The sequence below is a fragment of the Syngnathus typhle genome, linkage group LG20, assembly GCF_033458585.1.
Source record: "Syngnathus typhle isolate RoL2023-S1 ecotype Sweden linkage group LG20, RoL_Styp_1.0, whole genome shotgun sequence".
NCBI lineage: Eukaryota > Metazoa > Chordata > Actinopteri > Syngnathiformes > Syngnathidae > Syngnathus > Syngnathus typhle.
In genome coordinates, this window is record NC_083757.1 from 2,251,395 (window position 1) to 2,266,404 (window position 15,010).

At 43.4% G+C, this 15,010-nt stretch overlaps 2 protein-coding genes across 4 annotated transcripts; both read right to left on the reverse strand.

Annotated features, from left to right (window-relative positions):
- Positions 1-46: 46 nt before the first annotated feature.
- LOC133145021 (gasdermin-E-like) lies at positions 47-4,374 on the reverse strand. 2 transcript variants are annotated; one of them, XM_061268089.1, is made up of 10 exons: positions 3,855-4,374; positions 2,547-2,765; positions 2,283-2,463; positions 2,039-2,216; positions 1,843-1,948; positions 1,583-1,717; positions 1,341-1,462; positions 1,157-1,277; positions 994-1,064; positions 47-893 (listed from the first exon to the last, which is right to left on the reverse strand). In XM_061268089.1, exons 2-10 carry the CDS (start codon positions 2,755-2,757, stop codon positions 660-662), a joined length of 1,359 nt encoding a protein of 452 aa, XP_061124073.1. In that variant the 5' UTR covers positions 2,758-2,765; positions 3,855-4,374; the 3' UTR covers positions 47-659. The 2 variants fall into 2 exon arrangements, with proteins under 2 accessions (XP_061124073.1, XP_061124074.1); XM_061268090.1 differs by lacking the exon at positions 3,855-4,374 and adding an exon at positions 2,942-3,024.
- A 152-nt stretch (positions 4,375-4,526) lies between these two features.
- Positions 4,527-12,834, reverse strand: LOC133145010 (oxysterol-binding protein-related protein 3-like). Of its 2 annotated transcripts, XM_061268073.1 has the most exons (22): positions 12,678-12,834; positions 9,902-10,071; positions 9,641-9,757; positions 9,438-9,491; positions 9,252-9,365; positions 9,028-9,177; positions 8,847-8,937; positions 8,646-8,749; positions 8,494-8,556; positions 8,279-8,414; positions 8,070-8,194; positions 7,855-7,986; positions 7,474-7,561; positions 6,890-7,125; positions 6,680-6,817; positions 6,414-6,477; positions 6,188-6,266; positions 5,908-6,052; positions 5,555-5,699; positions 5,360-5,486; positions 5,163-5,285; positions 4,527-4,936 (listed from the first exon to the last, which is right to left on the reverse strand). In XM_061268073.1, exons 2-22 carry the CDS (start codon positions 9,962-9,964, stop codon positions 4,840-4,842), a joined length of 2,391 nt encoding a protein of 796 aa, XP_061124057.1. In that variant the 5' UTR covers positions 9,965-10,071; positions 12,678-12,834; the 3' UTR covers positions 4,527-4,839. The 2 variants fall into 2 exon arrangements, with proteins under 2 accessions (XP_061124057.1, XP_061124056.1); XM_061268072.1 differs by having other exon boundaries at positions 9,252-9,491.
- Positions 12,835-15,010: the final 2,176 nt, after the last annotated feature.

Sequence of the window (15,010 nt, forward strand, 5' to 3'; positions counted from 1 at the left end):
AAATGTGTGGTAGGATAATCATGGTGACTTAAGAAATACACACTAATTAAATGTGAGAACCTTTTATTTCTGATCACTTACAGTGAACAATATCCTTCAAAACTATAACTTGTCAGACAAGAAATTTAAGTGCATAAAAATGACACATAAGAATGACATGGAGTCGTACTTCATGAATAAAACATAAATAATCCACAACTTAAAAATATATCTGTGGTCAAATTCTTCTTCATAGATATGGTCAATAGCAGCGTCGATAAAAGTAGAATATCATCTCCGGCAAGAAATTGCAAACAGTTTTAGCATGGTTCTGTATGAACATAGTGCACTTATAGTAGTGCATACATTAAATGGTCCATTTTAAAACAGAAATGAGAAAGAAATGTCAGCATACTATTCAGTGGTTATTTTTCTATATTCATCTTTCTCGGCCGATGAATTAAAAGGCACAATGTACATCAATGTGCATCTGAGTATTCACTCGTTGCCAACATTAAAGTATAATAAAGTTGATAAATATTTCATGCAAAATGTAAAACATGCATGCACCTTAGATCAGTACCAATTGGAAACACTGATATAGTTTGTAAATATAAGAGTACTCAGTCGTGGTACATTATAAAAATTGGAAAATAACAAATAATACAGGAAGGGGAATTCTATTTTTGTCCACTGCACAGCAAGGACAGTCCATATGCGCTGAGGCGAAGGACCAAAAGTTGCACTTCATCTTTTTTTTCCATTTCCAACCAGAGTTGGTTGTTTTCAACAGACAAGGTCACACCAATGGAGCTGAGAAGTTTCTCCGCTTGTTGGAAAGCTTGTTGCTCAACCAGCAGAGTCGGAAGAAATCCAAAGGAGAGACGACGGCTGCTTTCCTCCATCAGGTTCAACTTGAAGGAAGGGAAACGGGTGATGAGTTTCAGCAGCCAATCGGGTTCAATTTTTGGTCAGCAAAAACAGTGATCATGAAGAGTTTTTGAAAGTACTAACCAGAGTGCTGAAGGCCTCTAAGAACTCGGGTTGACTGTCACGCATGAGGCTTAAAGTTTCATCAGGCAGCTCTAAAAATAAGACACAAAAAAAAAACGATCCCATGATAAGACAGAAAAAGCTTTGCAGGAATACGGCCTTGAGGGTGTAAATGTCCTCTCACCTTCCAAAGCACTGACCAACAGAAGAACAGAATTCAGGGAGGCAAAGGTGCCGTCGACAGAGTCCAATTGATTCTCCTGCTGTGCCGTGTCAGGTGTTTTGCCGAAGTGCAATTCCTCCAGCTGAAAACCACAAGATATGACCTCAAAATGTAATCTGCGGTCACCTTGTGAAGGTTCACTCACGTGGGACTGCAGATCCGAGAGAGTCATTCTGTTGGTCAGGATGGCTTGCAGGTCGTGGAACAAGGCCTGCCGATTTGATTGGGAGAGCGCGGCTAGTGGAGAGAGATCTTCCACAAAAGATCCTAATATAGAATGAGAGGGCTCAATGACTCAAGTTTTCACTTCCCTTTCAAAACAATGAAGAGTGAATGGCGTTTAGATTGTGGAAGGTAAACCGCAGTAAAACGTACGATCAAACTAACCATTTTGTTGTGGTTGCTCTTCTGGAATATTCCCATCTGTACACATCCCATCCACCACAAGGTCATCTTCAGAGGACCACGACCTGTCCGTAATGGTTTCAAAGCCCCCGATTTTCCCAGGACGAAGGCAGAGCTCTGAAATGACATGCTCATTCATAGCAAAATCTGCCATTTCGCAGAAGAAAAGTGTTTCCGGGAACTACTTTAGCGTTCCAAGAATGAAGAAGTCGTTTTTACGCTGGTCTCACAGACACACTCACTGAAGTGGCCTTCTTTTTGTATTTCCAGTTCCAGGACGCCGTATGCAATGACGAAATCAGATCGGACCTCCACAGAAACATTGCTGTGATTGCTCTCGATACAGGCCTGGAATGACAAACACACACACATTTGCTATTTTGCTTCATATTATGAATGAGTGAATTCAAGTAAAAAAAAAACAACAACAACCCTTACCTTCATATTAGCCCCCAAGTTTCCCAACACTCTCAGCATGGCACGCAAAGCACACTGCTCCTTTTGGGTCTGTGTGACGGTGCAGGCAGCAGTGGTCAGGATCCTCTCTTTGACAACGGCCAGAACGTCGGATCGCTTCTCCAGCTGCTGCACCAACTCGTGCTCCATGTTCACCAACCTGATGCAATGGGTGGACAATGTAGGCGCCGGTCTCTGTCGTACAATGCGATGAATTATTTAGCACCTCCCCTCGGAGTCCTGTAACAACTTCTTCACATCCACTTCCTCTTTATCCAGCTTGCCAAAATCCGACAGGAGTTTACTTGAGCCTTGAGCCTCGGCGGAAAGGATCTCGACGTCCAGCTTGCCGCTGACTTTGTTTCCATACGCGCCCACATAGGTCAGGAAATCTCTCCTGGACACATCTGAAATTAACATTAGGCGCTAGAAATATAGCGGGTACATGAATGACTGCACTCTTATCAAAAAATAAACACCTAGTACATACCAGGTATAAGCACCTCGTCACCCAGCAACAAATCACTGAGCTTGAAATCTGTCGTTTGGTATTTGGGCCTCTGCCAGAACCAAACCCGCTTGTGTTTAACTACCAGAGCCGTCGGAAGGAGCTTGGAAGAGTCATTCATCACGGACACGGGGATGAGGCTTCCTTCTGGGTCAACCTGACGGACAAATCTGGCAGTGGCCTTGGAAAACATAGCTTGAACTGTGGGAAGAATGAGAACACAAAAGAGCTGAAGGCAATTTTCATACTATTACTCCATAGTTTCCGCAAGTGTATAACAAAGAATATACGCTCAACTAATTTAGCTCAACAAACATGCAAAAACACACAACATCTGCAGTCTCATATATTTCAAAGGCCAAACATGCAACAGTCACCTGAAGTCAGTTAGAGCGTCATGTCTTTGGATTGTTGGGGGGGAAAAAAAAGAAAGTTGTCTGGGAGTGAAATCAACAACTGAAAACATTTAAGATTAAGATTAAGATTAAAGTCCCAATGATCGTCACACACACACCTGGGTGTGGTGAAATTTGTCCTCTGCATTTAACCCATCCCCGTGTGATTTTAATCCATCCCCTGGGGGAGAGGGGAGCAGTGAGCAGCAGCGGTGCCGCGCTCGGGAATCAGTTGGTGATCTAACCCCCCAATTCCAACCCTTAATGCTGAGTGCCAAGCAGGGAGGCAATGGGTCCCATTTTTATAGTCTTTGGTATGACCCGGCCAGGGTTTGAACCCACAACCTTCCGGTCTCAGGGCGGACACTCTACCACTATGCCACTGAGCCACCACTATGCCACTGAGCCACCACTATGCCACTGAGCCGCCACTATGCCACTGAGTGGCAAGTTTAGTAGAACTTTGTCTCTGGGAATGTGACAAGTTCTCCCTTTTTTTAATAATCATATTCAATGAGTATATTATCATAATAATGAAAAACGGGGGAATCCCACATAATCCAGGTTAAGCGCACCGCGTTGTATGACGTCATAGGCATTAATGGTTTCAGAGAAATCTGTTAAAGTCGGTACAGTTCTTCAAATGTCAACTGCGTTTAGAATTATTATATTAGAAACATAAGAGTTAAAAGTGGCATTTAGAAAAGGCGGGTTTGCCGCTGCACACACGCGCGTACTGTCTCCGGCAGCGCTTCTAAATGCGGTCCAAAACGAGTCTCATGACTCGGATTCTCGAATTAAATCACATAACAGCCCCTGAGCAAAAACGATGAGCACAATCGTCCCATTTTCTTCACCCAAAACAACATTTAAATAGTAGTTAACGATTACTTACACTGCAAGTTCTGCAAAGTAGGTTGCGACGTCGCTGTCAAAGCTCCGCGGATGATGTTATTTCACAAGATTAATGTCACCGAAGCGAACGAGTTGTTGTCAGAACTAGTTAGAAATAGTTCTCGCGCTGGGAGTTATTAGAAAATGGTGGTAATGGCCGAACGATGGAGTGAGAAGGTTGCAAATGACACTTATTCTTTCCGCCCACGATACGCCTACTTTGCGTCTCCGCCCAATGGAGTCACAGACCGGACTCAACTCAAGCAGCTTTGTGTTTCTAAAAAAAAAAAAAGAGCTTCACTGAATTCTTTCTCTGAAATTGTTTTGTGATTTTTGTGGTTCAGATGGCACAGATGGGGATTTCTTTAGGCCACAAGCCAGCCAGCCAACCAAGCAGCCTGCCTGCCTGAGAACCACATAAGGTGTATCGTGCAATCTGGATATGTGGTTTGAAATGGTGGAATTTTTTTGTGGTTCAGATAGCAGCACAATTTAAGTCAGAAAGAACAGACAGGTGTTTTTTTTTTAGGTCACAATTTGTCAAGCAATATACTTGCAAATACTTCTCAACCAAGAAGAGTCATGTCGTCTTCCATCGTGTTGTATAGCTGTGGAGATCATCAAGCAAATTCATTCATATAGCACATTGAGTTTGAGGGGGGGGAAAGGTGGCCATCTTCAGTATTGTTTATTATCGATTTTGAAGCAGCAGTCCTTTTTTTCCCAATTTAGGTTACAATCCAAGGCACTTTGGTAAATGTTGATCCATAAAACTTTGATTTGAGTCTACACTAACAGTGTAAATCACAATTAAGGTGAGACAAAGATAAAGATTATGCTAAAACAAGAAACAATTCTGCTGGTGCATGAAAGAGGGCACAGGAAGTCCATTCTGATTTGGGTGACCACGACACAGATCAAGACCACCTTAGGCCTGTTTCACTTCCGTTTTGCGCTTCTCTCTTTTATCAGGGAAATAAAAGCCGTCACCACAACACAGGGAAGTCCACTTTGGTGAAGCCGGGATCTCTGCGCAACTCCCAATATGAGTTGTTGCTCACCCACGAGTCATTCTCCGACTTCCTGAAAATACAATTAAAGTAGTTGTAGATATTTTCTTGATCCCAATTAAAAAATATTCACGGTGCCTGTGTGTCTTTTTGTTATTGTGTTGAACAAATGGGGCGTGTCACTTGTGACACACTGACATGTGTACGTATGTTATCTCACTGTCGTGTGGGTGGAAAAGAAGACACGCGTGCGCACGTCTGATTGTGCACCCAAACACGCGAGTCGAGTGGCGGCATACTTGAAGAAGCGCGGTTGGTGTGTCATGTTGTTTTCCTCCAGCACTTTCCTCCTCTCTCTCTGCAGATGCTCTATCCTCTGCTTCTGTTCTTCAGCTCCTTCCACATTTCCCTCCTCCAAAAGCCTGAAGTGTGCGCAGGCTCTTTAGTACTTTTTCCTCCCAAAATGTACTCCAAAAGCAAATGAACTGATGCTAACCTCTGGTCCGCCCTGAAACGTGTATCTGTAGGGGGCAGGAGGGGTTTCAGGATGGGATCCAACTCGTTTAACTCCACTGCAAACTTAGTGAAGCCATAGTACTGGTCCTGGTCCACTGGCATGGGATCTACGGAAACAAATAAGCGTATGACATCATTGTAAGGTCGGCGCCATACTTCTGTCTTGTTCACTCACTTGCTCTCCAGATGCACGTGGCAGAGGGCGGGTCGCCCTGAAAAATGGACTCGTGCCATTTTCCAAACATGGAGTGTACCACTTTTCTGTTGGAATCGGTCACCACAGCCTCTATCTCATTGACAGAGGAGCTCCATGAGCTTGCCTGAAAGACATAAAAGGGCAATGAAATGTCAAAACAAAGAACATCCAACACTGTCCTGTCCAAAGTGTAAAAGGATTTAATTTCAGGCTGGCTATTTATGTTATTCCCTCTTTGGTCAGCAGAGGGCACTGTATGCTTGCTAGTGTTACTTCTAACTATGTTAGTACATGTGTTGCATTCAGGGCACTCAAAATCTGTATCGTCTGACCTTGACAAATGTGACTTTACACTCGCAAGTGTCACTGTTGACATTCTTGATGGTCATCTCTCCATAGTGTTCAATCCATCGCTGCCCACTGAGGATGTTGTGGATGCAGGATGTCACTTTGTTCCATTCATAATGGTCCCCGAAGCTACCAAACACAAACAAAGTTGTGCATTTCATCAAGTTCAATCCATTGAATACTTTTCTACAAGGTGCTGGTTTACATTAGTGTGGCAGGAAGAGAGCGTTCATCACACAAATGGTAAATAAACAAATGACTCACGAAGGCAGTGTGACGTGGGTAGTACCAACTGGAACTATTTCCATGGATTTGCCCCAAAATTTATTTTTCAACCGAACATCTAAAATGGACGGGAACAAAATTCATTGCAGTTTACAAAACACCTCACACATGTACAGAATAATATCTTTAGACAACTGCTCTTAACACAAATTTGACCTTAAGTACCATCAACGGAACGTTACATAAAAACGTTCTTCATGCTCACCTTGCCAAAAAGAAAAGTTCTTTGAATCAGCGTGACATACTGACACAGGTGGATGATGGCTCACCTGCAATGACAGGGATATAAAAAAAAAATACTCACAAAACAGGAAGTGGTTGCTGTTCCTCCTCATGCAGATACTATCTAGAATGAGTCACCGGATCTTACCAATTATTCCAAACTACGGCAGCGTCGCCGGAGGCGCTGACAAAGCGATACGACGTTCCAAAGTCACAAACAAACTTCACTATTGGCCGTGTCAAACGTACCTGTTCACCGAGAAACCTGAAGCCCTTGTCGGGTCTGTCACACTCGTACGTTTCTCCCAAGACCGGGTTGAAAGGTTTGCTTCCAGCTCGGTAGTAGGAAGAAGTGTATGCGGTGATGGCAAATGTCGCAACATATACCTGTGGAGGAAAAAAAAATGACTGATGATTAAATAGTAGTATTATTTTTAATGAAAACTTCTCTCCTCTAACCATGCGCTGGTAAGGGTTGGTGGTCTTGTTGGCTGTGTCCAGCAGCTCGCTGTACTCTAGCTCCTCACAAAACCTCTGCAGGGTGTTGAGTGGCTCGTTCAACTGGACCGGCATGGCCACCTTGGACAAGTCCTTGCCAATGTTGTTCCTGAGGATGTTCCACAGACTCACGCTGCTGGGGGGACTGGGCGAAGGCAGAGTGGTGCGACGGCGAACCACAGATCCGACGCTGCTCACTGCCAAGAGTTGGAAACAGTCAAATGGAGAAATCCAAAAGTAGACTGAGATGCCAAATTAGCTGGACTTAAAAATACGGCCAACACAGACCATTGCGGATTCGATTTTCTCAAATTAGCTCATCCGGATGCACGTAATTTCATTTACACCGTCGACAATCACGGTGGCACTTTTCAGATTTGTTCCACATGCCTTTCAGCGTCGACCGAGTTCAACGCTCATTAAATATGAAGCAATGCTATCGGTCTCTGAAAAGCGACACTCAAGCGGATTAGTCACACTCCTCGCTGGAAGCGGACGAGCTCGGTTCCCTTTGCCCGTGACGCAGCGCCGTGTGTTTCATGTACCCGAATTGTGTCTGCTCCCTCCGTTGCTACAGGTCTCCACGGAAATGCTGTCGCTCACGTCGCTGATATACGAGTCATCGTCGGAGAGCTGGTGACGAAGCAAGAGTGAAAGGTCAGCGCGGGCAAACAGAGTGAACCAATGAATTAGGTCAGAAAGCTTTTGACTAAAATGCTGAATGATTTCTCAAATAAACCACTGATGCTTCAGTTATTAAAGCTTTATCGAGGTTAAAAAGTTTGTTTTAATAACCAAACCATGGTTATAAACCAAAGAGAAATATGGATTAAAACAGAAAGAAAATTCAGAGCCCTATGTGTGGTTGAATAATAAAAGAGTGACTTGAGTGAAAAGAGCAGTTGATAAAGCCGACCAAGCATCACCTCATTCTCGGAGGAGGACGAGGAGAGAAGGTATTCCTGCGCATCGTAGAACTCTGATATCGACTCGGGGATTGATGCTCTGCTTTCATTTGATGCCTGGTGGACCAAAGAATGGCCTTCTTCTGGACATTCCTGGTCGGATGATAAAAGTCGGCAGGGAGAATTATTAGGGCCGGCCGGTGTTTATTGTGTAATCACATGGGCGCATCACTCACCGAGCCGTAGGCGCTTTTTAAGGCCGTAACCTGCATGGGTTGGGGAGCTTGCATTTCAATCGTTTGCTTTAATCTCTCCCTTTCTGCTGACAGAGAACTATGGGCTGATTTCAGGGTGCTGTGGACTGAAGAGAAAGAAACAGAAACAAAGGGCATCGTTATTCAAATGACACAAACACGGCTTTTTAAGATCTCAGGGGCAGACTCACTGTTGTTTGCTAGTCTGCTGAAGTTCTCTTGCATACGAGAAACCTCAACGGGAGAGTCCGGAGATGCCGGGCACGCTTCTTGGCTGTTGGCCTCCATCGTAGGGAGATTAGGATTGGAGGCATTGTTTTGAGGCATCTGAATGGCAAGATGAAGAAGTAACATTATATATGCTACTATAAACACAATGTGCATTGGACAAAAAAATGAAAAGTACCTGTGTGGTTACTTTGCTATTTTTGCTATTCTTGGATCGCCATTTCTTGGTCCTCTTCTCTTTCTTTTAGATGTCAGAAGTAGATGACACAAGATATTTGTGAACCCAATCTGACTGACAATCCCGTTTGAACAAAGAATGTATTTGTTTACTTGTAGTCCGCTGATAGATGAGGAAGAATACGTGCGATGCATGACCGCCATACTACTCAGCAGCAGGTTGAGTTCTTGTAGGTAGGCTTCACACTCTACCAAGTCTGGGTGAACAACATCATTATTTTCAAATGAAACTTCCCACAAGGGAAGTGGAACGATTATGAGGAAGTAAAGTCAATTGATTGTGTTTAAACAAACCTTTGGCACACTTGTTCATGTCCTCTGAGGAGAGAAGCCAAGAGGTGACCTTGGCTTGATGGATGGACGTCTGCTTGGGGAGAGTCGCCCTCTGTGTGAGAGGGACGTAAAACAACAAATGACTTTGACTCGTTGCGAATTAGCAATTTTCCACAAATCACCTTGCGCTGACCCAACTTACCCTCCTTAGAGAGTCGTTGAGGGAGGGCGAGGAAAAGGTATGAGTGTGGTAGTGGTGAGAAGGAGGACATGAGGAAATCTCGTTCTGCCGGAACACACGGTGGTGACGCAGCTTTGACACCCACTCTTCGAATATCTCGGGAGACTTTGTCTGTGCTCCGGAAATAAGTAGCGAATTGAATTATATCGTAAGTGGCCTACTTTGCATGTGATCCTGAAAAGTACCTTCAGGTGATAGATGTTGTCCTCCGTGTCCAGATCGATGCACATGGTCGACTTCTTGATGGCCATGACAGAAAGGCCGACATCAATGCAACCGTGAATCTTTCCCTTTCTTAGCTGCCGATGAAACAAAATGTGCATTGGCATAAAAAAATGGCGACAACAACAGTGTAATAAGGAAATTCTTACATCCGTGCCATGTTTTGCATACTTCAGGATGCCCCTGTCCAGCAGGAAAAATCTCTAAATGGTGAAACACAACAGCAATGTTAATAATTCTCCAAGGACATTGAGTGGAATGACGCTTTGCCAGCCTTGTGTGTTTGGCTGTTGGTTCCAGTTCAATAAGCATCAGAATAAATAACCCCTAATTAGTCTTATGAGGCGCTCACTTTGTGCCATCCTTTCATGGGCCACTTTCTTCTCTTTAACAGGAAACCCTGCTGTAGATCAGGCTGCTGCATGACGTCAGGAACCCCCCGGAGCCCCTCAACAATTTCCCAACTGTCCTATAGAAGAAGCAGGCAAAACAGCACACACATATATATATATATATATATATATATATATATATATATATATATATATATATATATATATATATATATAAAAAACATTGAATCTGCAGCAAACTCAGCAAAAAAAAAACTCACCTGGTTATTATCCGGCTTGGACGACCCACTACTGTCGCTGTGAGTTGGCGAAGGTGACATCATCTTTGCCGTCGTTCCTTCTTGGTGCGCGACGTCCGGTGCTGGAGATCACAGTGGAGCAGCCGAGAGCAGCACTCTGACCTTTGAAGGTCACGCGACAGCAGTTGGTGCTGCCGAGAAAGGGTAGGAGTAACCCGGGTTATGATGATCATGTGAATATGCAAGCACAAAAGATTCAAACACATGCAACAACTGCACTTTCTTTTAGGGGATAAGGAGTTGGCTCTCTGCTTGACTCATGTTTCTGTGAGAGACATTCCTCCCTTTGCCCCACATGCCACAACTGGGCTGTGTTTATTCATGCTTTTGTTGCAACGCTATGAGCGTTTTCTAGCCACGCCTCATGTCTGTATGATACTGTGAAGTGAATGTGGAGACCTGAACAACACAATGCGTCCCAAAATGGCTGACAGGGGAATATGAATCTTGTATTAAGTGCATTTAAATACACTCTATGCAAAGAGTGGAATGGTTTCAATGAGTGTGTGAGCTATTTTGCGGCATCTCGGGGGCTCCCTTACAGCCGGTGCCGTGCCCAGTGGGTGAGTCATCAACAGGAAAGAATGTGCTTTGATACGCCATAACAAGCGCGGTGAAAAGCATACTGAATCCACACCGGGCCTTGGACTGCAAAACACACACGGCAGAGAAACAATACACTCCAATAGCTTAATTTAGCTCAACAAAGTTCTCACACTCATGTTACAGTCCGGCTGACTGGCATCATCAGCGGTCAGTAAAAGTAGCCCATTGCATAACACGCTCCATCTCGAAAAAGCTTTCCTATGCTCAGGGTTAACTCTTCTTCTTTCTCAGTTTATTTGTTGTTGGTGGTGGATGAAGTCAAAAGAGAACAAGCCTACTCCAACTTGCAAGGAGAATAATTACGACTGTCCGAAAGGCCATTAATTGGCAACCTGTGAACCGTGTAATCCCTATAAGTGTTAATCATTAATGACACAAAAGCGTGTAAATGATCTGTTAAAGGTGCAACGAGGTTATGTCATCAGCAAAGTCACAAGACATATATGAAGGAAGAAAGGTGTCAAGGTGACGCAAATGGATTGTTTTTCTAAAATGGGGGAAAGGGATCATTACGACTGCCCAATAAGTTACATTACTTTTACACAGTAAAGCTTCAATTTGTTGTTCAGCAGTTTCCCAGACAGCCTCAGTAATTTCAGGCCTGAGGAAATGTCAGACTGGACTTTCCAGTCATGAGCAGGAGTGACAAAACAAACAGTGATTCGCAACTAATGCGTTGGCCTCTGAGCAGATACTTTATACGATATTCTTGATCTTCATCTTGAGGTCCAAGAATTAGTCGCTAGTGAAGCAAAACTATGTTAAATCTAGATTTTAACTCGGGCAAATATGGAATCAATGTTCAAACGGCTTTCCATAACGGCATGAACTGCTATCAACCGGATATTGCATTAGCATAGAAATGGATTGCAGATCTTGCAGCAAAGCTTCTTACCAGAATTATCCAGTGAAAACTGTGCACATGATCCCCTGATTATCAGACTGCGAGAGCAAGTTTCTTTAGATTACATTTTGAAGCACCCAAATTTTGGGATAACTATAGCAGCTGTTTTGTGGGAAACATATGGTGGGTGGCAGTAGCACTTAACACCCCTTATCTGACCTCTAACATCATGTCCACAGAGTGTGGCGCTGAGCGGGCATATTTTTAACGACATGCTTGATTTCAATGTAATGCCTGTGATGGTTGAATGCAGACATCAGCAGCCTGTCAGCGTGTGGCGATCACGTATGACCCGTTGCCATGGGAACAAAACATGAATTGCATCCAGTTAGGCTGCTTGTCACGTTCTTTTTCAAATGATCACTATTTGTACACAAGAGAGAACAACTACGCTGAGTGGCAACCGAGCATATTAGTTAAGGCGGTGTGCTTAATAGTTTAAAGTAGGTGTGGACTAGAAAGTGTGACACAGTGACAAATGTCAGCCAACCTAATGTCAACCAATGGAATGAGGAAAAACACTTTCGCTTAACCTTTGGATGGATGAATTACTTGACTTCTATATAAAACCACTGTTGTGATGGGTGCCTAAATCAATTTTGTACAGTGCTGTTACATATTTCACATTTGTTTAGGCAGTCATTTCAGTAGGACCAGATTGTTTTTGTTTTGATTACCATCATTTGGTCTTCTTTACTGCCTGAACTAAAAAAATAAAAATAAAAATACAGTACTGTGGCTACTGTATGTTGTATGCTTGATAAGAAAACAAGTACTCTTCTAGATCACACAATGGAGACAAACCAAAAAAACAGAGTTTACACATAACGTAAATAATACTTTAAAGTGTTTCATCGGGGGTTTATTTAAACAATAGTAGTGGAATTTTAGACAGGCGACAACGTCGACCATCTAACGCCACAGGTGTTCAATTAGGTCTGTTGGGGTCCCACCACTTGGCGCTGCCATCACTGAGATTCCTCAGGAAGTGAAGATCCAACACTGCCGACGTTACCGTCGAACCGGTGAGTGAAAAACATGATCAACAGCTTAATTATTTCCCCATTGTAATACAGTACTGCTTTCAGGCTCTGATATTTCACCGAAAGTCCCGACGAAGTCTGGTTAGTCATTCTATCGGTAAGCGGTGTTTTTACTTCGCCATCAAAGACCTGACCGCGGCGCGGCACGGCGCTTATCAAAACGAATATTGACGTTTCTCTTTACCTGCTTTGGTAGTGTCAGTGAGAAGAAACGCTTTGGCTTCCAAGGTGAAAGTAAGAGCGTCGCATCCTGGCAGCAAAGAGGTGAAGTACCTGTCCGGGAAGTACTCGCTTCATTGCGTGAAAAAAAGGAGGCGGGGCTTGGGGGGTGTTTTGCTTGAGTGGCGTTTCGCTTAGCCAATCATAAACAGGGATTAACATACGGGGACGTTTACTGAGGATGGCTTGACACGTTTTAAAATGACTGACGTGGCCAGAAATGCAATTTGCCGACGGCGTTTATAAGAACACAAAGTAATAAACACCCATAATATATGTAAAAAGAGATGGGTAACGTACACATACGTTCTACATGAACTTGTGAAGAATGTTTTTTTTGCAGCACATGATACAGAATAAGCAAATAGGGGTAACGTGTTCCCGACCAGTATGTTCCCTGGAATGCCTACCATTGCCTTGCCCAGCTTTTGTTTACCCAACAAAACAAATTTCCCTCCTCACATGAGCACAAGGCTGCTCCTTCCTGCTTGCGCCTATTGCTGTGGCAACAAGAGGGAAGGAGAAGCAACATTGAAAGGGAGGGGAACATTTGGGAGAGTCGAGTGTTTGCAGGAACTTGTGAAAATCGCATGGCTGTAGGTGTTTGGAGTTTGCATTGTCATTCTGCAGGTACACCTACTGTTGTCAAGTAAGAACATTAGGAGAGATACTTCTCAGAAAACATGTCACTTGAGAACAATGCATTTCCTTCTTCACAAAACAAACAACAGGCACCACACCCTGGCATGAATTTGGCACATGTACACACTTTGAACCACACAGTCAAGTACAACAAGGCCCAATGCATTAAGCCCGCAATGACTTGAACATTGTGCAATTTAAAAAGCGAAAGAAGAGACAGAGTGGCTCATCAATAAACGAACAGACTGAAAGCTGATTCCAGAATAGCAATTTAAATTCCCCTAGATCACATTTCTCTTTCCCAAACACACCTCCGACGCATATGATTGTTTATGACAGTATGCAAGAAATGCATACCATCATTGTTTGTTGTAGTTTTGGGAAGTTCTCCAAGTAAGCACTTGGGTTTGATTGGCACGTATTTGACTCACTCCCATCTCTGTAATACACCAAAGCGAAGCTAAAAATAAAATCGTTTTTTTTTTTTTTTTAAAAGATTCAAGACCATGTGGTTGAACAAAACTGCAGTTTAAAAATGTCATTGTGGCTCTTGAAACAGCAGAGGGCGATGTTTGACAGAATCAGGTCATTTTGCAGCAAATCAGATGGCTCACATTTCTTGGGATGAAAAGTAGAGAACACGCTTTTTGTTCCTAATCTGTTTGTAATATCTGAGAGAATAAAATGCAATAATCCAGATTATAAATACTGTATGCAGTTTGCTACATATCCATGCTCATTAGTTCATGTTTTCACGGGCTTGGTGCCCCTATCCAGGGTCATTGTGGTAATGCCTTTTTAAGATCTTAAGGCCCATTCTCTGAGTCATTATGTGATTCAGTCTGATTATGTGCACTTTCTTTCAAACTTCATCCATCAAAGGCTTTTTCTCACTTATTTCCTTTTATACCACCCCCTTCTCCCCCTCCTCTACCCTCGCTACCCTTTCAACAGGGCAAAGGCGTGCAGCAATTATTTCCAGATGTAGAAGTACGTCTTCTGTTCTCCCTTGCTGCATTCTCAAAGTGGAGACCGAAGCTCTTGTAGTCCTGGGTCTGGTTCTGGAGCTGAACAGAATGCAAAGAAGAAATGCAGTTCCCCATGTTACAGTGGTATGTTTTTGTAAAAACAAGCACTTTTTTTTTTCTTCTTGTGTTAGTTATATTGTATTGTGAGGTTTTTTTTTTTTTTTTACATCCCCTTAAATGAAAGCCATCTGGAGAACAATAGGAAGATGGAGTTTGAGCGCTTTCCTGTCCAGGTGTCTCTCCCACGCTTCCTCTGTCTTTATACATATTTGATTAAAGGGGCCGATTCGACTAAGATGGCTGAAATAGGATTTGCAGTGCAGATGATGCTGAAAATAAATCCATACACTTTAAATTTCCGATGTAAATGGATGTCAGTGCTTTTGCTAGAGTGTTAAGATGTGTGGAGAAGGCCTCGCTGGCCTGACCGCCCACCATCGATGGCCACGTGTCCCAATATTTTTACCTGTGTCGTCCACATCTTTGTGCAGATAAAAAAAAAAAAAAAAATCTCCGTTCAGTGACAGATAGGAAAGAATTTCTTTCACCTTCCCCCTCTAAGTGCATAAACATGCTCGCTCGCTCACCCCCGCATAAACATGCAAAGGCGCGCACACCGTCTTAGTGC

Coding starts and splice junctions, on each gene's coding strand:
- LOC133145010 (XM_061268072.1), bottom strand. CDS start 9,964: ATGATGTCACCTTCGCCAACTCACAGCGACAGTAGTGGGTCGTCCAAG. Junction 8,938..9,027: donor TCAACGACTCTCTAAGGAGG/GTAAGTTGGGTC, acceptor CCTCTCACACAG/AGGGCGACTCTCCCCAAGCA. Junction 7,987..8,069: donor TAAAAAGCGCCTACGGCTCG/GTGAGTGATGCG, acceptor TCATCCGACCAG/GAATGTCCAGAAGAAGGCCA.
- LOC133145021 (XM_061268089.1), bottom strand. CDS start 2,757: ATGTTTTCCAAGGCCACTGCCAGATTTGTCCGTCAGGTTGACCCAGAA. Junction 1,278..1,340: donor TCTCGGATCTGCAGTCCCAC/GTGAGTGAACCT, acceptor TGTGGTTTTCAG/CTGGAGGAATTGCACTTCGG. Junction 894..993: donor TAGAGGCCTTCAGCACTCTG/GTTAGTACTTTC, acceptor CCTTCCTTCAAG/TTGAACCTGATGGAGGAAAG.